We start from the raw sequence: 25594 nt of genomic DNA, 5'->3' as shown, positions 1-25594 counted from the left end.
GGGCTCTGGAGAAGCTGGAATGTCTCTGGAAAAGCCCTGGATTTTCCATGCAGAGGATGCTCACGTTTCTGGCAGATTCTGGAAAGGCTCAGGAAAAGCTCTGGAAATGGCAGAAAAGGCTCAGGAAAAGCTGGAGAAGGGTTTGGAAAAGCTGGAATATGTCTGGAAAAGCGCTGGGTTTTCCGTGCAGAGGATGCTCACGTTTCTGGCAGGGCCAGGAGGGGCTGTGGGACGCGGGCAGTGGGAAAAGTGACGCTGCTGGGGCTGGGGAGGGCTGAGAGCAGCGGAGGAGCCGGCGGCCCCCAAACGTTAATTCCTTCCAGCTGCTGTCAGGCTGGCAGGTTCTCAAAGGAAGTTTAATAGACTGCAGTCGTCTCCCCTCGGCCCCGTCCCCCCATCCTGCCAGAATCTGGGATTACATGAGCTGCTCTGCCTTCCAAAAAACCCAGGTTTATTTTATTTTATTTTATTTTATTATTTTGTTCCCCCCCCCTTTGGCTCTGGGAGTGTTTTCTTTTCTGTGTGAGTGTGCGCGCACGCACGTGTGCTGTCTTCCAGCTGAAGCTGCCCCTTGGATTGCAGGGATTTTGGGGGAATTTTGGGGTGGCACAGAGCAGGAGTGGGGGTTGGAATGAGGAGGAGGAGGAGGGTGAGGAGGAGGAAGAGGAGGAAGAGGAGGAAAAGGCTCCCTGGGCCTCCTTGCTGGAGCGCTCCCCAGCCCCGCCGTGTGAACGGGGAAGGAAACAGGATGGAGAAAGTATTTGGAGTGGAAAATAAAAATGCTCTCCTGCTTTATTGATCGTGATTGAGGACAGAAATAGCCCAGGCTGCTGACAGCCCTCCCCACCGAGGCAGCAGCCAAACGTGGGGCTCATCCAGGGAAAAACCGGGAGGGGTCTGGGGAGCTCAGGGCAGGTTTGGATCTCAGGGGCTCCTGCAGGATTTCCAAACCTCCCCTTGTCCCTTTTCCAGGGGCTGAGCAGCCCCTGGAATCCATCAGCAATTAAACAACGAGCTCCCATCATTAAGATTCCCATTCCCTCCAATGTCCCAGGAATGATCAATCCCCAGCAAGGATGGTAGGAAAAGGAAACCCCTGTGCCCAGCTGGCATCGGGCACTGCCCACCCCAGGGAGCACTGGGGGCACCCTGAACCAAAATACTGATTTAGGTGACTTAAAAATCATGAATTTTAATGGATTTTAGCCAATTTCATTGAATTGTTTCACTTAAAACATCAAACTCAGGGGCAGCCAGGTTGGGGAAGGTGGGCAGGGAAACCCAGGGTGCCCAGGAAAGCCCAGCAGGATCAACACAGTGTGGGCACGGTGCTCCAACTCTGAGAAAACCATAAAAACCAAGTGCTGGCAGGAGAATAATTAGTTAAAACCAAGCACATCTGTTGTTAATTAATTCCCAGGCAGGAGGGTTTAACTCTTGCCCTGCCCAGCGTTTTGCAACCTGCACGGCCCGTGCCAACTTGCGTCCAGGGGAAGGGTTGAAATCAGGGTTTAAAGTTTTCAAGTTTGCTCTGGTTCATCATTCCCTGCTCTGGGTCACCAATCCCTGCTCTGATCCATCATTCCCACATCCCAGGACCACCCCAGGGAATTCCAGGAGCTCCTGGGGTGTGAGCAGAGCAGCCAGCACTGCCCAGGGCAGGGAATGCACCTCAGATTTGGGGTGGGGGCTGAAATAAATTTGTCTTTGCCCCTTCCAACCTCCAGCCCTGAGGAGCAAGGTGGGAACAACTCTCTGAGGTGGGGTTTGCAGAGGGCAGAGATCTGGGCAGCCCTGTGCTGATTATTGCTCTTTTATTTGCATTTTCTCCAAGGCAGCCGTCGCGGAAGCACGAACATCTCACCCATGGAGGAAAACACACCAGGATCCCATCCCTGCTCTGGATGGGGACCTGCTCCTTTGGGAGCAGCACTGAAGGGCTGAGGAGGAGCAGAAGGGGGGCTCAGGGTATGTGTGACCCCCACCCCACCCAGCCAGCCCTCAGAACCCTCCTGCACTGGGGGAATCTGTTCCCCATTAAGCGGCTGCGGCTGGTGGGAGCAGCCCTGGCAGCTCCACGCTCCCTAATTAGCAGCAGACACGAGGCCAGGCTGGGGAAGGCCAGAACCTCCGTGCCAAGGATGCAAAGGGTTTGGAGCAGAGCCCGTGGAACAGCTCTGAGCGACCCTGCCAGTGCCACATGGGGCCCTGATCCCGTTTGTGCCAGGCTGGGCAGGGATGTGCATCCCACCCCTCACGGCTTCACCCCAAACCCAGCACCCCCAGCCCTCCCGGCGGGGTGTGGGGTGGAGGAAGGCTGCCCGCACCATCCTCTGTGCCTCCTCCGTGCACTTGCACCACGCTGGGCTCTTGCTCACCACTAAAAATAGGATTCCCGGCTGAGCTACAGTGCTGGAGGGCAGCGAGCCCAGATCCCCAGGCAGCCACTGTCACTGTGACCAACTGACCCATTTGGCCCCGGTTTTTGAGTGATTTTCCCTCCTCGTTCAGCCTCAGCCCAGGCAGCAGCTGAGCTGGGCCAGCTGGGCCCTTCCAAGGGCAGCGAGACCCCAGAGTGGGGTTGTGGTCCCTCGCATGGGTGGGGGTCCCAGCCAGGGCAGGAGTGGCCAAAACCACCCCAATTCCAAGGGCAGCAAACTCACCAGCCCCAGCCCTTCCATAGGAATTTGCATAATTTATTTTCTCCTTTGGGTAATTCGTGCTCTGGGGCTGGTGAAGCAGGTGACATCCCAGGGATGGTGGGACAAGAGCCAGGGTTTGTCCCAGGGGGGGCCAGGACACTCCAGGACCTCAACCTGCTGTTCCCTGGAGCCAAGGACACAAAGTCCTCTTGCATTTTCCTTCCCAGCCAACAGGAGCACCCTGGGGGCTTTCACTGACCTGTCCCATGTCCCCAAAGCCAGCTGGGAGCAGGATGGGCTGCAGGGACAGGGGACACGGAGCCTCTGTCTCCAGGGAGTGCCCTGCAGAGCACGTGCTGGGCCAGCTGCCAGTCAGAAATGAAGAAAGACCTTTATTTACAGTAAAAAGGAACCAAAAAAAATCTATAAAATACTGTGACACTTCCCTTCCCGTCTCTCCCCACCACCTGTCCCTGGGATGGTGGCATGGGGACAGCAATGCTGGGGTCATCTGGCACCAATTGAGCCACCATGCCTGGGACACATTGGGGACACAAGGGGGACACACAGAGCTCAATGACAGGAAAAGTTTCTTCCAGGAGGGGCTCAGGCTGTGGGTATTGCACTTGGCAGCCAGGCTGGGCACAGAGGGCAGGGGGCTGACAGGATGTGTCCCCCAGTTTGGGACCCCACAGTGGGCTGGTCCCAGTCCCCAGGGGTCACCCAGCCTTGGTGGTGTCCCTGCTCTGTGCCACCCCCTGTAACCCCCTTGGAGCACTGTCCTGGGGTGGTGGCAGTGGGATGGGCTGTCCCCAGTGTCAGGCTCTGCAGGACAGGCTGTCCCCAAGGCTGGGCCCTAGGGTGGCTCTGCAGGACAGGCTGTCCCCAAGGCCGGGCCTCAGGGTGGCTCTGCGGGACTGTGTGTCCCCAAGGCTGGGCCCTGGGATGACTGGGATGGGCTGTCCCCAAGGCTGGGGTGGTTCTGCAGGACGGGCTGTCCCCAGGGTGGTTCTGCAGGATGGATTGTCCCCAGTGCTGGGCTGGCTCTGTGGGATGGGCTGTCCTCAGTGCTGGGGTGGCTCTGCAGGACAGGCTGTCCCCAAGGCCAGGCCCCAGGGTGGCTCTCTGGGACTGGCTGTCCCCAAGGCCAGAACCTGGGATGGCTCTGCAGGATGGCTGTCCCCAATGCTGGGCTGGCTCTGTGAATGGCTGTCCCCAATGCTGGGTGGCTCTGTGTGACAGTCACTCCTGCTCTCGGCTCAGGTGGCAGGAGGCTCCCACAGCCCCCCAGTGCTGGCAGAGGTAGCGCAGGCCAGGACACCACCAGAGTTCCCGTGGCCCTCTGGGTTCAGCCTGCCCCGGGCAGGACACGCTCCAAGGACGAGGATTCCAGCAGGGGATTCACTTTCCTCCTCCTCCTCTTCCTCCTCCTCTTCCTCAGCAAGGCCTCCTGAGGGCCCGGCCGGAGCCTGACCCACCATGGGAGATCTGGGGGGTCCTGGCGCAGCTCCCCCCGCCCAGAGGGGCCCTCAGGAGGAGAAGCAGAGCCCGCAGCACTCCATGCAGATCTCCAGGCAGTCGGCAGACTCGCAGCAGGCGTCGATGATGCCGCAGTCCATGTCGCAGGGCAGGTCGCAGTCCGCGCACTCGCCCGAGTTGCAGCAGCAGCAGCAGATGCAGGAGTCCTCCGAGGTGCAGGAGCCGCACGTGGCACAGTCCAGCACGATGTTGCACAGGGTCAGGAACTCGCAGAACAGGCAGGAGAGGATGCAGTGCACGCAGCAATCTGGGGAGGAACGCAGGGTGAGACAAGGCCGGGCTGGGGGAGCACCCGAGGGTGGAAATGCTCCCTCAGGAATTCATGGAAGGGAGCGGAAAAGGGGTCGGGAGAGAGTCTCCCTCAACATCCAGCCCTCAAGAGAGACCAATTTTGGAGGACAGGAGATGGCCAGGAGGATCCAGGGGTCCTGCTGAGCTCAGAGGATGCCACCAAGAGATCCCAAGGGATGAGGGACCCAAGGGCTCAGAGGAGGCCACCAAGAGATCCATAGGGATGAGGGACCCAAGGGCTTGGAGAATGCCACCAAGAGATCCCCAGGGATGAGGAGCTTGGAGGGTGCCACCAAGAGATCCCAAGGGATGAGGGGCCCGAGAGCTGGGAAAGTGCCACCAAGAGATCCCAATGGATGAGGACCCCAGGGCCTTAGAGTACGCCACCCAAGAGATCCCAAGGGATGAGGGGCCTGAGGACTTGGAAGATGCCACCCAAGAGATCCATAGAGATGATGAGTCCAGGGCTTGGAGGGTGCCACCAAGAGATCCCAAGGGATGAGGGGCTTGGAGGATTCCACCCAGAGATCTCAAGGGATGAGGGTCCAAGGACTTGGAAGATGCCACCCAAGAGATCCCAAAGGATGATGAGCCCAGGGCTAGGACGATGCCACCCAAGAGATCCCAAGGGATAAGGGGCCTGAAGAGTTGGAAGATCCCACCCAAGAGATCCACAGGGATGAGGAGCCCAGGACTCAGAGGGTGCCACCAAGAGATCCCAAGGGATGAGGAACCCAAGGAGAACATCTGGAAAGAGCCCTCAGGGTTCAGCAGTACCTTCCTGCGCCTCAATGGGGATGTGGGAGGAGGGTGACTTGGAGCTGCCCTTGCTCTTCTTGCTGCCCTGGCTGTTGATGGAGTGGTGTGGCTGCAGCTTTCGGGGTGGTTTCTGCGTGCTGGGCACAGCCCGGCAGATCCCGTTCCCCGCGTCCCCGTTGGGCAGCAGCTGCGTGCAGGGACCAGGGGACTGCAGGGGTGGCCCCACCTGGGGCTGGCCTGGAAGGGAAAAGCAGAATGTTACCGCCCCTGCCCTCTCCACAGGGAGAAATGTGTGCCCAGACCCCGGGGAAACGGGAATCTGGTCCCCAGATGGACATGGGGTGAGCTGGAGGGTGGATGGTCCAAGGGGATGGGTGGCACAGACATATTTTATGAAAAATATTTTCCTTAGGATTTTTTCTTCTGAGAAGCTGAGAAACCTCAGGAACAAAATGTAAACAATGGTTATCTGCTGCTGTGGGATGCAACAGGTGCATCTTTGATTAATCTCTTTTAATTAATGGCCAATCACAGCCCAGTTGTCTCAGACTCTGGTCGATCACAAGATTTTATTATAATTCCTTCCTTTTTATTCCTTGCAAGCCTTCTGATGGAATCCTTTCTTCTATTCTTTTAGTATAGTTTTACTATATAATTTTTTAATATAATATATATAATAAAACAATAAATTCTTTAATATAATATATATAATAAAACAATCAATTCTTTTAATATAATATATATAATAAAATAATGAATAAAATAAAAATAAAATTTTAATATAATATATATCATAAAATAATAAATCTGAAACATGGAGTCAAGATTCTCATCTCTTCCCTCATCCTGGGATCCCTGCAAACACCACCAGAGCCGGTCTCAAGCTATGTCAGGGTAGGTATAGGTTGGATATTAGGAAAAAGTTTTTTACCCAAAGAATAATAAAATATTGGAATACTCTTCCCAGGGAGGTGGTGGAATCACCATCTCAGGATGTGCTTAAAAAAAGACTGGACGTGGTACTTGGTGCTATAGGTGAGGTGTTGGGGCAGAGGTTGGACTCGATGATCTGAGAGGTCTCTTCCAGCCTCATTATTCTGTGATTCTGTGAGGGAGATGGAACAGGAGATGTGGAAAAGGCAGCTGGAAGGAAGGAGACAAAGGCTGCTGAGAGAGGAAGGGATGGAAAACCACCAAGAAATGCAGATTTGTCATGAAGGATGGGCTGAAACTCTTCAGAGGACCTGAAGGAGGAGATGTCCCTGCAGGGCCAGGAGGGATGAAGCCACCAAGAGCTCCTGAGTGTCCCCAGAGCCACAGGAGCTGAGGAACCACAGCAGAGCCAGCCTGCTCCTCTCCCCAGCCCTGCAGGAACCGGCCGCTTCCTTGAGGTCTCTGCAACCTCTGGCTGAACTCCTCTGCAGGAGGAGGAAAATAACTCAGTTCTGTGGCTGTGCCTCCCTCCAGCCTCTCCTGCTGCAGCCCAGCGTCCTGCCAGAGCCACAGGGGCGGCTCAGCCCTCGCTCCTGCCCACGCTGCCTCCTCATCCTCACCTGGGGGAGCACTGGGAACCAGCACAAGGTTCCAGCAGCCATCATCCTCCTCAGCAAGGCCACAAATAAAATAAAATAAAATAAAATAAAATAAAATAAAATAAAATAAAATAAAATAAAATAAAATAAACAAAACAAACAAACTAAACTAAAATATAAAAATTTAAATATAAAATATAAAAAATAAAAAATAAAAAATAAAATATAAAATATAAATATAAAATATAAAATAGAAAATAGAAAATAGAAAATAGAAAATGAAATAAAATAATAAAATAAAATAATTTAAAAAATAAGAATAAAAAATAAAATAATGAAATGAAACAATAAAATAAAATAATAAAATAAAAATAAAAATAAAAATAAAAATAAAAATAAAAATAAAAATAAAAATAAAAATAAAAATAAATAAAAAATAAAAATAAATAAAATAAAACCCTGTCTGGTGGTGCTCCGGCCAAACTTTGCTTTTCCTCTCCCAGGGCAGTAAACAAGGGATGATTCAGGGCAGAGGCTCGAGGGCAAAGGCACCTCCTGGCACCAGGGAACAGGAGCTGCTTTCTGTGCAGGGCACAGGCGGCCCCTGTCCTGCAGCCACCAAAATAAAACAGATGGAAGGTGAAAATAAAGTGGGCGGAAGGTGAAAATAAAATAGATGGAAGGTGAAAGACGCAAGGGGATGGTCCCAGTGCTTGGTCTGACCAGGCTGAGCTGGGCTTGGGCTGCACAGGGAGGTGAAAGTGGAGCTTGGTGTTTGACATCCACTGGGAAAGGAATTTCAAATAACCAGAGGTGAGCGGGAAGAGTGGGCTGAGAGAGAGCAGAGAGCGGGGAGACACAAAACAGGTCTTGGATAAAACTGGGATTGTCTCCCCTTCCTAAAAACCTCATGTGTGACCGTGTTCACAGGGGTCTTATGTTGAGGGAAGAGACGAGGATCTGACTCCCTGTTTCAGAAGGCTTGATTTATTATTTTATGATATATATTACATTAAAACTGTACTAAAAGAATAGAAGAAAAGGTTTCATCAGAAGGCTGGCTAAGAATAGAAAAGAATGATCACAAAGGTTTGTGGCTCGGGCTCTGTGTCTGAGCCAGCTGACTGTGATTGGCCATTAATTAGAAACAACCACGTGAGGCCAATCACAGATTGCTGTTGCATTCCACAGCAGCAGAAAATCATTGCTTACATTTTGTTCCTGAGGCCTCTCAGCTTCTCAGGAGGAAAAATCCCAAGGAAAGGATTTTCCATAAAAGATGTCTGCGACACTCATGGAGTGTTCACTCATTATGTGCCCTCACCCTGCGCCCTCTCCTGCCTCGTGTGTGGCACCGAGGTGCCCCGGGCTGTGCCAGGAAGGGGCTGAGCCTGCAGGGACCCAGCAGCAGCAGCAGCAGCAGCAGCTCAGCAGGCTGGGACAGCAGCTGGGTTCTCTGGGACTGCAGCAGCATGCACTTGGCGCTCCCCATTTCGCTGCATTCCTCAGATTAAACTGTTTGTAAATCAAAATCACGCTCTGGCTCCGGCCAGGGGCAGCCAAAGGCAGCCAGGAATCCCCCCTCAAGGTTAGGGAAAATAGTTCCCATTTTTTTTTAGGACAGCCTTTAAGAAACAAGGCCAAAGCTCTGCTAGAAGAGGCACCTTCAGCTCCCCAGTCATGCAGGAGTGGGGGACCAGGCCTGGAAAAGAGGATTTTGGGGGAAACTGCCTGTCTGCAGCTCTTCAATAACCAAAAACCTGCTGGATGTTTGTAACCTGTAACCTGAACCCCACAACTTTGGGTTTCCCATGGAGGTGATGCTCTGGATGCCCCCAGGCTGTCCCAGGGCAGCATCACCAGGGTCCCTGAGCCACTGCCAGGGCTTGGAATGTTGTGGCCACCTGGGTTTGCTGTTCCTGCCTGAAGCTCAACACACAGCATGCCAAGTCTGCAATCCCAGTGTCCCAAAATGCTGCAAAACTGGATTTGAGCACAGAGCTGAGCCTCAAAGGGGCCAATCCTGGCACTGGTGGGCAAGGACATCACCCTGCACCCTCCAGCCTTTTCTGCCTGGTTCCTCCTGAGCTTGCACGAGCCAGGCTGGCACAGGAATGCTCCCATCCCATGGGACAGCCTAAATGTGATCCCCAGGGCTTGCCAAAATGGGAATAACCCCAAAAACCAATGGTGACCCCCCAGGAGCAGCACAGCGAGCAGTGGGGAGAGCAGAGGTGACACTGCTCACCAGGAGGAGGGTGCCCCAATCCCCCCCAGCCCTGGGGGGCTGGGCTGGGCTGGGGAGGGGGCCGTGCAGGGCTGAGCTGTGACTCAGGCGTGCAGAATGTCTGTGGGCAGCCGGCCCAGCTCGCAGATGCTGCGCGAGGGCTCGGCCGCGGGAACCGGGAGCTCTGCTGGGCTCTCCCTGTGAGCTCTGCTCCCCTCACTGAGCTCTGCTCTCCTCACTGAGCTCTGCTCTCCCTGTGAGCTCTGCTCTCCTTGTGAGCTCTGCTCCCCTCACTGAGCTCTGCTCCCCTCACTGAGCTCTGCTCCCCTCACTGAGCTCTGCTCTCCTCACTGAGCTCTGCTCTCCTCACTGAGCTCTGCTCTCCTCACTGAGCTCTGCTCTCCCTGTGAGCTCTGCTCTCCTCACTGAGCTCTGCTCTCCTCACTGAGCTCTGCTCTCCCTGTGAGCTCTGCTCTCCTCACTGAGCTCTGCTCTCCCTGTGAGCTCTGCTCCCCTCACTGAGCTCTGCTCTCCTCACTGAGCTCTGCTCTCCCTGTGAGCTCTGCTCTCCTCACTGAGCTCTGCTCTCCTCACTGAGCTCTGCTCTCCTCATTGAGCTCTGCTCCCCTCACTGAGCTCTGCTCCCCTCACTGAGCTCTGCTCTCCTCACTGAGCTCTGCTCCCCTCACTGAGCTCTGCTCCCCTCACTGAGCTCTGCTCTCCCTGTGAGCTCTGCTCTCCTCACTGAGCTCTGCTCTCCCTGTGAGCTCTGCTCTCCTCCTGAGTTGCCTGCATTGTCACTCTCTCCCTTCCCTGGCCTGCTCTCCTGAGGGGTCTGCCTTCCCAGGCCTGCCTCATCCCTCTCCCCTTCCCCCTTGGAAAGGGACTGGAACTTCCATCCATCTTCCTCCACCATTTAAGGAAGGGACTGGAAGCTTCCATCACTTTCTACCCCTTGAAGGGGAGGAGCTTCATCCACTTTCTAACCACACCCTTGGACAGGGACTAGGGAGCTTCCATCCACTCTACACCCTTTGAAAAGGAACTGGGAAGCTTCCATCCACTTTCCACCCCTTGGAAATGGAGCTTCCATCCAATTCCTGCCCGTTGAAAAGGGACTGGGGAGCTTCCACCCACTTGGGATTTTGGGGGATGCTCCTTTCCCAGGCAGGCTGACCCCCCTTCCCACCACAGCCCCCCAGAGAACCCCAACCCTTCCCAAGCAGCTCCAGCTGCTCCGGGAGCCACCCCAGATGCCGCCCTTCCCTTGCACCTCTCCAGGTGACTCAGGCTCGGTTCAGGCTTTGATGTGGAGAGGATCAAAGCGAGGAGGAGCCGGGTTCCCACCTCTGCCCTGCTTTGTGATGAGTCCCGAGGGCAACACTCACATGTCACAGCTTCAGGAGCGCCGCAGAGCTCGGCCCGGGGGCTTTTTGTCAGCACTGCCGGGGGTTTGTCACCTTCCAGGGCTTTCGGGGGTTTGTCACCTTCCAGGGCTTTCGGGGGTTTGTCACCTTCCAGGGCTTTCTCCTTCTTCAGGGATTTGTCACCTTCCAGGGCTTTCTCCTTTTTTGGCACTGCAGGGCGAGCGGGGGACCGGGGACCCCTCGGGGCAGGGAGGGAGGGCTCAGGCACCTCTGCAAGAGAAACGGGGTTAGAGCTGAAAACGGGGTTAGAGCCGAGCCCCTGGGTCAGACAAACTCCCAAACACTGCCCACAGATTGGGGCAGGAGGTTTGGGCTCCCCTGTGTCACACGCTGCAGGATGTCACCAAGGACAGCAAGGGAACACAAGGATGACCTGAGGGATGACTGAGGATGCCAGCAAGGATGAACCAAGGGATGAACCAAGGGATGTCACCAGGATGTACCAGGGGGAACCCCAGGATGTCACAAGGTGAACTCAGTGCTACCAAGGGATGAACCAGGATGAACAAAGGATGAACCCAGGATGAATGAGGGATGACCAAGGGATGACCCAAGGGAACCAAGGGAGGAAGCCAAGGGATGAACCCCAGGCATGTCACCAAGGGGTGAACCCAGGGATGCCACCCAAGGATGAATCCAAGGGATGAACCCAGGGATGAACCCAAAGGATGAACCCAGGGATGAACCTGAGGGATGTCACCAAGGAATGTCACCAAGGGATGTCACCAAGGGATGAACCCAAGGGATGAATCCGAGGGATGTCACCAAGGAGTGAACCCAGGGATGCCACCCAAGGATGAATCCAAGGGATGAACCCAAGAGATGAGCCCAAGGGATGAACCCAAGGTGACAGAGATGAGACCAAGGGATGAACCCAGGATGATCAAGGGATGAACCAGGAGGAACCAAGGGATGACCCCAGGATGTCACCAAGGGTGACAGGTGCCAGGATGAACCCAGGGATGAACCCAAGATGAACCAGGATGAACTGGGATGTCACCAAGGATGAACCCAGGGATGAACCCAAGGGATGAACAGGGATGATCAGTGTTCACCAGGGATGAACCCTAGGGATGCAGCCAAGAGATGAACCCAAGGGATGCCACCAAGGGATGCACCCAAGGGATGCCAGGATGCCACCTGAGGGATGCCACCCAGGGTTTGGGCAGCCCGGGACGGGCACCAGGGCTGCACCACCCCCCAGCTGCTCCCCCCGCTGCAGCACCATCCCAAAATGCCTCCCAAGCTCTCACATTCCTTCTCCAGAAAGCCAAGGGATCTGGTTACACTCGGCAGCCAGCGCTGGGTTTTTCATCCCCCTTCCCATGAAAGAGGCACTGTCTGCCCTGCCGGGGCTGGCTGCCACCTCCCTCATCCTCTGCACTCTGGGGCAGCACCAACCCCTGCAGGAGCCCTCCGTGGGGCAGCAAAACCCTGCAAGGAGCTGAGTTATCCCCCAACGGGAGAAATCCCTGTGCCAAACACCCCCGGGCAGAAAGGCAGGAGGGGGCAGGACCACCTTTAGTGCTGCTGAATTCCCACGGGGAATTTGGGGTGCCAGGGGTGCCCAGGGCTGTGCCACACTGCCCCAGCCCCCCCTGCCCACCCAGCCCTCTGCCCATCCCTCAGAATAGCAAAGTCTTGCACAACAGGGGCTGGAACACACTTTATATAAAACTAAATTATAGGCTGGGCAGAAGGAGGGAGAGCACAGAGCCATAATTGCCCTGGCTGGAACAGGAGCCCTGCAAGCAGCCAGGGAGGGCAGGGGAGGGGGAAAAGAGGCCTGGGATGGTTCATTATCCTCCCTAAAACCAGAGTCCCACACACCAGAGCTGAGGGGGAAAGAGGGCAATTACAGATAATTAAATATCAATGTTATTAAAAGGAGAAAACGAGGGAGGGTTCCAGCTGCACCCCGGCATCAGCAGGAGCAGGATTCCACCTGATGGATGAGGGTGGGAAATGGATCACGAGGAAATGGATCATGTGGGAAATGGATCAGTGGATCACGACTGTGGGAAATGGATCACGAGGATGATTTCCCTGGCCAGGAAGGGGCTGGGGGTGCAGGAGTTTTGGGGAAAAGCAAGAGGTGTCCCATGCCAAGGATGCCAGAGATGAGGAGCTCTGAGTGGAGGCAGAGCTGAAGCTCCCACAGAGCTCCCCGAGCTCTGGTTCCTGCTGTGGGATGTGCTGAGTGTGTTCAGCGCTTAAAACCCCTCAGGAAACAGCCCCATCACCCCCAGATCCCCTTTCCTGAGGGAAAAAGGGCTGGAAAATCAGGAGCAGCAGCAGGAGAAGGGGCAGGCACAGGGAGAGCTCAGCAGATCCCTGTCCCTGCCCCTCTGTGCTGCCTCCAGAGCATCCCCTGGCCCCTCTGTGTCACAGACATCTTTTATGGAAAATCCTTTCCTTGGGATTGTTTCTCCTGAGAAGCTGAGAGGCCTCAGGAACAAAATGCACACAATGGTTATCTGCTGCTGTGGAATGCAACAGGTGCATCTGGGATTGGTCTCATGTGGTTGTTTCTAATTAATGGCCAATCAATTAATGGCTCGGACTCTCTGTCCGAGCCACAAACCTTTGTTATCATTCTTTGCTATTCTATTCTTTGCTATTCTATTCTTCATCCTTCTGATGAAATCCTTTCTTCTATTCTTTTAGTATAGTTTTAATGTAATATATATAATAATAAATCATGCCTTCTGAAACATAGAGTCAGATCCTCGTCTCTTCCTTCAACCTGAGACCCCTGTGGGCACTGTCACACCTCTGTGCCCGTTCCTGGGGACAAGGCCAGGCTGGGTGGATCCACAGCGATATCCAGGCTGTGCTCCAGCTGGGATGGAGCCCAGGCTCGTCCCTGCTGTGCCCACTCCACGCTTGTAATTACCCTGCACAAGCGCTCACACACAACCACAGGCAGGCAGGGAGGAAGGTGGCAATTAAATTAACTCCCCCGGGAACAAGCTGGCCAGGAGAGGGACAGAAATAGCCAGGAATGGAGTTTGGGTGAGCTGATCCTTCACACAGCCTCACATCCCACGGGCTGGATGTGGGGATGGGGCTGAGCCCCAGCTGCCCCTGGAATGGGGTGGGGAAGGACCCAGGGAGGGCTGGGAGAAGGTGGGAATGTGTGGGGTCAGCACAGAGCCCACAGCTCCCTGTCCACTGGGATCCATGGGGGAATGTTCAGGGAAAAGGAGAGGGAATGATCAGGGAAAGGCAGAGGGAATGGGAAGCGCAGGGGGAATGTTCAGGAAAATGAAAAGGGAATATTCAGGGAAATGCAGGGGGAATGGGAAATGCAGGGGGAATGCCAAGGGAAAAGGAGAGGGAATGATCAGGGAAGGGCAGAGGGAATGGGAAATGCAGAGGAAATGTTCAGGAAAATGAAGAGGGAATATTCAGGGAATGCCCAGGGAAAAGGAGAGGGAATATTCAGGGAAATGCAGAGGGAATGCTCTGGGAAGAGCACAGGGAATGCCTTGGGAAATGCAGAGTCAATGCAGAGAGAATGCCCTGGGAAGGGCACAGGGAATGCCTTGGGAAATGCCCTGGGAATGTTCTGGGAAATGCAGAGGCAATGCCCAGGGAAATGCAGAGAGAATGCCCTGGGAAGTGCAGGGGAAATGCTCTGGGAGGGGCACAAGGAATGTCCTGGGAAGTGCAGAGAATGCCCAGGGAAATGCCCTGGGAATGCTCTGGGAAATTCAGAGGCAATGCCCAGGGAAATGCAGAGAATGCCCAGGGAAATGCAGAGGACATGCAGAGAGAATAACCTGGGAAATGCAGAGAATGCCCAGGGAAATGTAGAAGCAATGCCCTGGGAAATGCACAGACAATGCCCTGGGAAATGCACAGACAATGCCCTGGGAAATGCACAGGCAATGCTCTGGGAAATGCAGAGGGAATGCAGAGAGGATATCCTGGGAAATGCAGAGAATGCCCAGGGAAGGGCACAGGGAATGCCCAGGGAAATGTAGAAGCAATGCCCTGGGGAATTCAGAGGCAATGCCCTGGGAAATGCCCTGGAAAATGCACAGACAATGCCCTGGGAAATGCACAGACAATGCCCTGGGAAATGCAGGAGCAATGCCCTGGGAAATGCAGAGGCAATTCCCTGGGAAATGCTGCAGCAGCAGCTCCCCAACGCCCCCAAGCAGGGGCAGCAGCTCTGCAGGCACAGGAGGAGCTGAGCAGAGCCTTCCATCACTGGCACAGCTCATCCCACAGCTCTGTCTCCTTTAAATTCCCCAATCCCTGCCCTGCTGATCCCCCCGGACCCCTCCTCCCTGCTGCCCCCAGAACAGGACCAGCTTTGACCCAAATCCATCAGATTTAAACCCAACTGTGAGCCTGGGCCAAGCCCTGAGGCCAGCCAGCCCTTGGGATGGGACATCTCTCACTTCTCCCCAAAATTCCTGCACCTCAAACCCTTCCTGGGCAGGGCAAATCCTGCTCAGAGCCTGGGACGAGCAGCACAAGGGAGATGTGGGAGAGCAGCCCAGAGCTCTGGATTTTGGGAGCAGAGGTAACGAGGCATTCCAAAAACAATAACTTCAATAAATCACAGCACTGCCCCAAGGTACCAGAGATCAGCAAAGTGATAAATGTGGGGCTGATTTCTCCTGCCAAGCCCAGGACATGCACATGGAGCCGATTTTCCGATTATTCTCCCCGATCCCAAAGTCCAAATCCATCGGTCATGGGAGTCCTGAGACATCAGGGAGCCCCAAAATCCATCAGGAGGGTGGGAAAACAGCACAGGAGAGAGGAGAGGTGCAAATAACTGGAAGTTCATGGCTGGAAATGCGAAATTCCTGCAAATTCCCAAGTTCCAACATCCCTCTGGGGGATGCAGGAGCTTCTGTGGAAAAGATCTTTGTGCTCCCAGTGGGAATTCCTGATGGGCTGAGCTCAGCAATCCCAAAGAGCTGGACAAACAAAAGGCAGGAGCCACGGCACAGCAAAATCTGTGGGTTCCCTTCTCCCTTCCTGCGCTGCCCACACCCCCAGAGGCAAAGCTGGAGCTGTGCTTTGGGGTGCAAACTCAAATTCAATCCCAGTCTGGGGGTTTTCCTGTTGTTTTCCCATTGTTTTCCCCCATTCTCTGTCCCCACAGTGTGTTTGGGATGGTTTCTGTTGGTTTGGGATGGTTTCTGTTGGTTTGGGATGGTTTCTGTTGGTTTGGGATGGTTTCTGTTGGTTTTGGGATGGGGATTCATGCTGAGGATGAGGAAAGGAACCTGCTCCTTCCCAGCTTTGTGTCCTGGGAAGTTTTGCTGTCTCTTCAAAATTCCTCCTTCCCTTGCAGCTCCACACTGGAATGGTGCCTTCATACCAATAAAATGTAAATATATTTACATTAAATCAGTTTTTGCTGCATAAGGAATAATTCCTCCCAAATTGCTGCCCAAGATCCAGCCCAGCTTTGCTTCCCACCTGGAAACCCTTTGGCCTCACCTGGGCAAAGCTTTGGATAAACAGCAACAGTGAGGAATGCAGTCCAAAAAACCAAGTGGTTTCTGTGAGAAGTGACTTCCTAAATGCACAAAAAGCAAAACAAAGCACACAAAAAAAAAATACCCACAAAAACCCCAAATAGCTCAGCAAGGCTGGGAGTTGTTGTTATTTGTTATTTATAGGATTTGGGTGGGAAGGGAGGGAGGGATTTTGGGGCCAGACAGGCCAGGACCAGCCAGGTCCATCCATTCCATCCCTGCTGGAGTTTGGCCTGGGTGACAAAACCCCAATTCCAGGTTGGTGTCCCCACAAACCCCATCCCTGCAAGGTCCTCGTGGCACCAACCAGCTCCTGCCAAACCAAATTAATGAGAGAAACGTTCCTACAAGGGGTTTCAGGAAGGACAAAACATCAATTCCCTGCAAGAAGCACCTCTGACACTGCAGCAATTTGGGAGGAATTATTCCTTATGCAGCAAAAATCAATTTAATGTAAATAAATTTACATTTTACAGGTATTAGGGCACCATTCCAGTGTGGAGCTGCAAGGGAAGGAGGAATTTTTAAGCCTGGAGTGGAAAACAGGGAGAACAAAACTTCCCAAAGCTGGGAAGGAGCAGGTTCCTTTCCTCATCTCCCAGCACCAATCCTCATTCCCAAAACCAACACAAACCATCCCAAACCAACATAAACCATCCCAAAACCAGCATAAACCATCCCAAACACGCAGTGGGGACAGAGAATGGGGGAAAACAATGGGAAAACAACAGGAAAAAGCCCCAGACTGGGACTGAATTTGAGTTTGGACCCCAAAGCACAGCTCCAGCTTTGCCTCTTCCCACACTGCAGCAATTTGGGAGGAATTATTCCTTTTGCACAAAAATCAATTTAATGTAAATATATTTACATTTTGTTGGTATTAGGGCACCATTCCAGCGTGGAGCTGCAGGGGAAGGAGGAATTTTTAAGCCTGGAGTGGAAATCAGGGAGAACAAAACTTCACAAAGCTGGGAAGGAGCAGGTTCCTTTCCTCATCTCCCAGCAAGAATCCTCACCCCAAAACCAAAATAAACCATCCCAAAACCAACAAAAACCATCCCAAACACACAGGGAATGGGGGAAAACAATGGGAAAACAACGACTGGGATTGAATTTGAATTTGAGGAGCACCTGGGGCAGGATAACGCCCCCCCAAAAAATGGAAAATCTGGGAAATCAAGGGAGGAAATCCTGGGTGTCCCTAAGGAAAAGCAATTATCCCTGGAGCCTGGAAAGCAGCAGAGGTGAGGCCTCATCAGATCCAGGGAGATTCTGGGAATTACAGAGCAGGGAGAAATGAAAGAAAAAAAGAAACCAGCACAGGTCCTGCCAGGGGAAAAAAAAAAAAATTGTTTCTTGCCCAATTTAAGTCCTTTAAAAAATAAAAGTTAATTGAGGAGGGGATGAAGGGGAGCTGCTCAATAATCTGCATTTCTCCAGCACAGATTGAAACCAGGGCCCAGCACACCTTCCCTGAGCTCCAGGGATTTTCCTTTAAAATCTGCTTTAATTATGGGGAAACTGAGGCAGGAAAATGGGATTTTCCCCCCCCCAAAAAAAAAACCTGTGGAGATGGAGCACAGAATTCTCTGCAGGCTGGGGTTTCTTCTATGCGCAGATCCCAAAAATTCCCCATTTTTTGGGGCACGGGAAGGGATTTTGGGGCTTTCCTGGTGCCCATCCCAAAGGAGGGAAACTCCAGGCATGGAAAAATCTGGGAAAAATCACCAGAAGTGCAGCAAACACCCCGAGGAGGGTTTGGGTTTCTGCAGCTTTCCAAGGAAATTCAATCAGGATTTGGAGCAGCAGCAGGGGCAGCACAGCCCCAAGGCCCAGCTTTGTTTTGCTCAAACCCAGAAACTTCGAAATAAGCCAGAAATCTGCTTTTTCTTCTTTTTTTTTTTTTTCTCCTCATGTTTCATTTCTTTTTCTTGGTAAGTTTCGCATTGCTCAAAGAACAAACACCAGCGGAGCGTTTTCGGGAGCTGACAAGAAAAAAAACTTGGAAAGAAAAACCAGAAATGTTGCAAAAACTTCTTTCTGTGGGGTAAAAAAAATACATTTTTGTTCCTTTCAGGGCTTTTTTCGGGAGGGGCTCTTTGCACTCTGTGTGCAACTCTGCAATCCTGCATTTAAATCAGTGCTGAGACAAGGAAAAAAACCCATTTATTTTGATTTTGGAAGGGTTTTTTCTTGGTTCTGAGTGAGGTGGCCTCGATTTCTGCTGAGAATTCCCTGCTTGGGGCAGCCCAGGGCTGTTTTGGGGCTGAATTTTTCATGTTTGGGGCTGAAAGTTTTGTGTTTGGGGCTGAATATTTATTTGGTGTTTGGGGCTGTATATTTCAGGTTTGGGGCCGAATATTTCATGTCTGGGTCCGAATATTTCACATTTGGCGTTGAATTTTTCATGTTTGGGGCCAAATATTTCATGTCTGGGGCCGAATATTTCACATTTGGTGTTGAATTTTTCATGTTTGGGGCCAAATATTTGTGTTTGGGGCTGAATATTTATTTGGTGTTTGGGGCCAAATATTTCATGTTTGGGGCCAAATATTTCATGTTTGGGGCCAAGTATTTCATGTTTGGGGCTGAATATTTCATGTTTGGGGCTGAATATTTATTTTGTGTTTGGGGCTGAATATTTCAGGTTTGGGGCCGAATATTTCACATTTGGCGTTGAATTTTTCATGTTTGGGGCCAAATATTTCGTGTTTGGGGCCGAATATTTCATGTTTGGGGTTGAATTTTTCATGTTTGGGGCTGAATGTTTCACGTTTGGGGCTGAATATTTCATGTTTGGGGCTGAATATTTCATGTTTGGGGCTGAATATTTCGTGTTTGGGGCTGAATATTTCACATTTGGGGCCGAATATTTCATGTTTGGGGCCGAATATTTCATGTTTGGGGCTGAATGTTTCAAATTTGGGGTTGAATTTTTCATGTTTAGGGCCGAATATTTCACATTTGGGGCTGAATTTTTTATGTTTGGGGCTGAATATTTCACATTTGGGGTTGAATTTTTCATGTTTGGGGCCAAATATTTCATGTTTGGGGTTGAATTTTTCATGTTCGGGGCTGAATATTTTGTGTTTGGGGGTGGGCAAGTCTCCTCCTACACCTCAGGGCAAAATCCTTGGGGAACAGACAGAAAAAAATAAGGAAATGAAAGGAAATGTGTGTGTGCCAAAGCCTGAGCTGGGACAGCTGGGACACAGGCAGGGATTGGGGACATGGATGGGGACACGAGGGTGGCAAATGTCCCCTCCGGGAAGGGAAAAGGGAGGTGGGAATGAGCAAATTTGGCTCATTTCAAACCCAGGTTTTGCTTCTGGAGGTGGATTTGTCTTCATCTTCACATGGAGAACGAGGAGGAGATGGAGAAGGAGAAGGAGAGAGGAGATGAGAGGAGATGGAGAGGATGAAGGAGATGGAGATGGAGAGAGGGGAGATAGAGGAGATGAGTGAGATGGAGATGAGAGGAGATGGAGATGGAATGAGAGGAGAGGAGAGAGAGGAAAGGAGAAGGAGAAGGAGAAGGAGAAGGAGAAGGAGAAGGAGAAGGAGAAGGAGATGGAGATGGAGATGGAGAAGGAGATGGAGATGGAGATGGAGATGGAGAAGGAGGAGAAGGAGAAAAAAGGAGAAAGAGAAGAAGGAGGAAGAGGAGGAGGAAGAAGGAGAAGGAGACAGAGAAGAAGGAGAAGGAGGAGAAGGAGAAGAAGGAGGAAGAGGAAGAAGAGGAGGAGGAAGAAGAGGAAAGATCCTCTCTTGCTTCCCACTGTCCCCGCTCCTCCTCCCTGAAGGAAGAATCATCTCACCAGGCAAAAAACTCTTTGTTTTTTCTCCTGTTTTCTGCTAATTCCTCTAAAAAAAATAATCACCAGGACAGACAGACAGACAGACAGACAGACTCTTCTCTCCCAAACTACCTGTGGCTATTTCAGGCCGTGCCCCCGTCCCTGCTGGGTGGGAGGAGCTGTGGTGGCACCCAGCCCATCTCTGGAGACGCCAGGGAATGAAATTTCGGGATAAAACCTCCATGGCTGGTTTGTAAAACTTGGGAAAGGGAATGCAGGGGAGAATTCCCAGGCTCTGAGCTGCGTGACAGAGCTGCTGGCTCCGGCCCAGGGCAGCAGGGCTGTGCTCCTGAGTGTCACAGGGACGGACGGACAGACAGACAGACAGACAGACAGCCCGGGACACGCTCGTCCCCAAAACCACACGGGGAGGGAGGAGGGAGAGTCAGGATTTGGGATGGGGAGCACAGAGCTGGGTCTGAGGAGGAGCACGGTGGGATGAAGGCTCTGGAGGAGGAGCACGGTGGGATGAAGGCTCTGGAGGAGGAACGGGGTGGGATGAAGGCTCTGGAGGAGGAGCAGGGTGGGATGAAGGCTCTGGAGGAGGAGCAGGGTGGGATGAAGGCTCTGGAGGAGGAGCAGGGTGGGATGAAGGCTCTGGAGGAGGAGCAGGTGGGATGAAGGCTCTGAGGAGGAGCAGGGTGGGATGAAGGACTCTGGGAGGCTGCAGGTTGGATAGCTCTGGAGGAGAGGGTGGATGAAGGCTTAGGAGGAGGGGGTTGGGATGAAGGTCTGGAGGAAGACGATGGATAAGTTGAGAGGACAGGGTGGGATGTAGGCTCTGGAGAGGACACGTTGGGTAAGGCTCTGGATGGCTGAAAGTTGGGATGAAGGGAAGCTTGGGCCGGCTCTGCTCAGTTCACACTCAGCTCTGGGGCAGGTGAGGAAGAGGAGGAGGGGGTTTGGGATGGTTTGGGATGGAGGCGAGGCCACTTCAACGTGGGAAAATGGAACTGGGCACTGATGGATGTGCCTTAAACTCGGAACAACAAATTGGGCACTCATGGATGCCCCTGAAATATTGGAAAACTGAACTGGGCACTGATGGATGTCCCTTAAATTTGGGAACACCAAATTGGGCACTCACAGATGCCCCTCCAAGATGGGAACACTGAATTGGGCACTCATGGATGCCCCAGAAATTTGGGAACACCAAACTGGGCACTCAGGGATGGCCCTCCAAGATGGGAAAACTAAACTGGGCACTGATGGATGTCCCTTAAATTTGGGAACAACAAACTGGGCACTCACAGATGCCTCTTAAAATTTGGAAGACCAAACTGGGCACTCACAGATGCCCCTCCAAGATGGGAACACTGAATTGGGCACTGATGGATGTCCCTGAAATTTTGGAACAACAAATTGGGCACTCAGGGATGCCCCTGAAATATAGGAAAACTGAACTGGCCACTGATGGATGTCCCTTAAATTTGGGAACAACAAACTGGACACTCGGGGATGCCCTTCCAACAGGGACAAGAAGTCCCAACAGGGACACATCAAACTGGGCACACACAGATGCCCCTCCAAGATGGGAAAACCAAACTGGGCACCGATGGATCAACTTAAATTGGAGCATCACTACAGATGCCCTCCAAGATGGGAAACCAAATTGGGCACTCATGGATGTCCCTAAATTTGGAACACCAAACTGGGCACTCATGGGGCCCCTCAAATGGGAAAACCAAACTGGGCACCAATGAATGTCCCTGAAATTTGGGAACACACACCAACTGCCTCAAGATGGGAAACCAAACTGGCACTCATGGGTGTCCCTTAAATTTGGGAACACCAAACTGGGCACTCTCTGATGTCCCCAGTGAGGTCCCATTGCTCCTGCTGATGCCACCAGCACCCCTGGGAGCTGAACCTCTCTCTACCCACCCACAGCTCTGGTGTGGCCACAGGAAAGGCAGAAAAGCTCCAAAATCATCTCCCCCAAAGCATTTCACAGATTTTGAAGCCGTATTTTGAACCCAGCTGCTGGTACAGGAGCTCAGCAGAGCTGGGGCTGGGGACAAACCCCTTGCAAAAATCTCTTTGCGTTCCCAGCTCATCATTTCCCACCTGGAAAAGGAAGGAAATGCAGGGAAATCAGCCCCAGGGAATGCAGCTGCTGCATTGGGAATGAGTTTGGAGCAGAGCTCGTCCAGCTGCAGGGGGAACAGAGCAGGAGGGTGAATTCTCCAGAGCCAGCAGGGGCTGGTCCAGCTGTGCTGATCCCGCTCTGCTCACCAAATTTTGGGGATTTTGGGAGCTGTTCCCAGGCTGGATTCGGCCCTTTTTGTGTCTGACCTGACAGAGCACGGTGTGCTGCTGCAGCCTCATGCTCAGGGGGGGTTTTAGTCCCTCCCTGGGGTTTTTAATGCAGTTTTTAGTGCAGTTTTAATGCAGTTTTTAGTACAGTTTTAATGCAGTTTTTCATGCATGTGAAGCCTGGCAGGGCCAGAGGGGCTCTGGGGGGCTCAGCTGTGAGGATTCCCCCAGATTTGCACCCATTTCTGATGGCTGTAACGCGCCCAGAGCAGCCCCCATCCCTCGGGGGGTTTCACTCACATCCCCCTCCCCGGGCCTGGCACCGGGACAGAAACTGAGGCAGAGTTTGGGATTGAAATCCCGGCGGGGCCCGGCAGCTGCTGAGCTCACACACAAACACAGCACGGGAAACACGGCCGGGGCACAACTGCACGCTCACATGTTCACAATCCTGCAAAAACACACACAGACACCCACCAGAGCACGGCCAGGGGCACAAACACACACTCACATGTTCACAATCGTGCATAAACACACACTCACATGTTCACAATCGTGCACAAACACACACCCAAATGTTCACAATCACACACAAACACACACCCAAATGTTCACAATCACACACAAACACACACCAAACACGGCCAGGGCACAAACACACACTCACATGTTCACAATCACACACAAACACACACCCAAACACAGCCAGGGGCACAAACACACACACACACATGTTCACAATCACACACAAACACATCCAAACACGGCCAGGGGCACAAACACACACTCACATGTTCACAATCACACACAAACACACACCCAAACACGGCCAGGGGCACAAACACACACCCACATGTTCACAATCACACACAAACACACCCAAACTCACACCCAAACACGACCAGGGCACCAGCACAGCCTCACATGTTCACAATCACACACAAACACACACCCAAACACAGCCAGGGGCACAAACACACACTCACATGTTCACAATCACACACAAACACAGCCAGGGGCACAAACACACACACACACATGTTCACAATCACACACAAACACACACACCAAACACGACCAGGGCACCAGCACAGCCTCACATGTTCACAATCACACACAAACACACACACACTCAAATGTTCACAATCGTGCATAAACACACACTCAGATGTTCACAATCACCCCCAAATACTGCCGGGGCACCAACACACACCCAGATGTTCACAATCACACACAAACACCCCCAAACTCACACCCAAACACTGCCAAGGGCACAAACACACACTCAAATATTCACAATTGTGCACAAACACACACTCAGATGTTCACAATCACACACAAACACCCCCAAACTCACACCCAAACACTGCCGGGGGCACCAGCACACGCTCAGATGTTCACAGTGCTGCACAAACACACACTCAGATGTTCACAATCGTGCACGCTCCCCGTGGCCAGCAGAGCATCCCCACAGCCCCAAAGTGCAGCCAATCCCCCATAAACGCACCCTGGGAGCCCCTGCACACACCCTGCCCGTGATCCCAAACCTTCCCTGTGATCCCAAAACCTTCCCCTGGATCCCAAAACCTTCTCCATGATTCCAAAATCTTTCCCGGGATCCCACAGCCTTCCCTGGTATCCCAAAACTTTGCATGGGATCCAAAACCTTGCATGCAATCCCAAAACCTTCCCTGCAACCCCAGAGCCTTGCAAGCGATCCCAAAAACTTTGCAAAGGATCCCAGAACCTTGCAAGCGATCCCAAAACCTTCCCTGTGATCCCAAAAATTTCCCCAGGTACACACAGCCTTCCCTGGGATCCCACAACCTTCCCCGTGATCCCCAGACCTTGTATGCGATCCCAAAATCTTCCCTGAGATCTCAAAACTTCCTGGATCCACACCTTTCCTGTGATCCCAAAATCTTCCCTGTGATCTCAAAAACTTCCCTGGGATCCCACAGCCTTTTCCTGTGATCCCAAAACCTTCCCTGAGATCTCAAAACCTTCTCCAGGATCCCACAGCCTTCCTCGCGATGCTAAAACCTCGCATGGGACCCCAAAACTTTTCCCTGGGACTCCAAAAACCTTCCCGCGTTCCCAAAACCTTCTCCGTGGTCCCAAAACCTTTCCCCGGATCCCAAAACTTTGCATGGGATCCTACAGCTTTCCCTGGGATCCCACAGCTTTGCACGGGATCCCCAAACTTTGCAAGCGATCCCAAAACCTTCCCTGGGATCCCAAAACATTCTCTAGAATCCCAAAACTTTGCAAGCGATCCCAAAACCTTCTCCGGGATCCCAAAACCTTCGCGGTGAGCACACAGCGCTCACTCCCCTCCAGCCACTCCCCCCTCTTTGTGTCCCCCCTTTGTCCCCCCATATCCCCCCTTTGTCCCCCGTACCTGGCGGCGGCCCCGGTTCGGTTCGGGCCCGCTCCGGGCGCTCGGGCCGGGGGCTGCCGGGCCGGGACATGGCTGCGGGAGGGTCGGCGGGGCTCGGAGCGGGGCCCGGCCCGTCCCGGTGCGCTCCCGGTGCTCGGTCCCGCTCACCTGGGGCCCCGCGGGGCTCCGCGCCCGCCCCCGCGCCCGCCCCGCATCCCCCGGCCCCGCCGCTGGGCTGGGCTCCGCTCCGGGGCTTTGTCCGCGCCAGCCCCTTCCAAAAATAAAATTAAAAAAAAAAATAAAAAAGAAAAAAAATCGAATTAAATTAAAAAAAAAATGAGGTTGGGAGCGCGGACCCGCGGCCAAGCCGCGCTCCGGGAGCTGCTGCCGGAGGCTGGAGCGGAGCCGGGAGCGGGGAGAGGCGGAGGAGGCTCCAGGGCCGGCCTCGGGTTTGGGATTGCACAGCTGGGCTGAGCCCTCGGCTGGGGCTGAGGGAAACGGCGGGGGGAGAGCGGGGCTGAGCCGGGTTTGGACCCTTGGGTGGGTGGTGGACCCCTCAGATGGGTGGTGGAGCCCCTTGGGTGGGTGTTGGAGCCCCCCCCAAGTGGGTGTTAGGACCCCCAGGTGGGTATCACAACCCTGGGTGGACATTTAGAATCCCTTGGGTGGGTGTTTTGACCCCCAGATAGGTGTTGGAGCCCTCCTGGGTGGGTGTTGGAACCCCTTGGGTGAGTATTGGGATCCCTTGGGTGGGCGTTGGAGCCCCCTGGGTTGGTGTTGGGACCCCTTTGGTGGCTGTTTCGACCCCTTGGGTGGGTGTTGGAGCCCCCCAGATGAGTGTTAGAGCCCCTTGGGTGGATGTCTGGACCCCCTTGGGTGGGTATTTGGAGCCCCCCAGGTGTGTGCTCAGCCCGTCCACTTTCCCCCAGGCACGAAACCCAAGCGAGACCTTTATTCCCTGACTCCTTGGCGTGCCCAGGGAACTCCTCTGCTTCCCCCACCCCTCCCTGCCTCAGTTTCCCCAGCTGGAAAATGAGGTTTGGCTCCCTGGGGCGATGCTGGGATGGGAGGTGACGGCGTCACAGTGTCACAGTGTCACTGGGAACACCGAGCAGCTCGGGCTGGAGCAGCAGCAGCAGCAGATCCCAACCCAGCCTGGAATTCACTTTTCGCCCCG

General features: G+C 53.2%; 1 protein-coding gene across 1 annotated transcript; it reads right to left on the bottom strand.

Moving 5' to 3' along the window:
• Positions 1-2449: 2449 nt before the first annotated feature.
• Positions 2450-24541, bottom strand: MDFI (MyoD family inhibitor). Its single transcript, XM_064733061.1, has 4 exons — positions 24439-24541; positions 10379-10627; positions 5250-5468; positions 2450-4428 (listed from the first exon to the last, which is right to left on the bottom strand). The coding sequence occupies exons 1-4, from the start codon at positions 24506-24508 to the stop codon at positions 4172-4174; spliced, it is 795 nt and encodes a 264-aa protein (XP_064589131.1). The 5' UTR covers positions 24509-24541; the 3' UTR covers positions 2450-4171.
• Between the last annotated feature and the right edge of the window lie 1053 nt (positions 24542-25594).

Source organism: Zonotrichia leucophrys, chromosome 26 (assembly GCF_028769735.1).
Source record: "Zonotrichia leucophrys gambelii isolate GWCS_2022_RI chromosome 26, RI_Zleu_2.0, whole genome shotgun sequence".
NCBI classification, from domain to species: domain Eukaryota; kingdom Metazoa; phylum Chordata; class Aves; order Passeriformes; family Passerellidae; genus Zonotrichia; species Zonotrichia leucophrys.
Note: the sequence above shows the minus strand (reverse complement) of the source record. Positions and strands in the feature narration are given on the sequence as shown.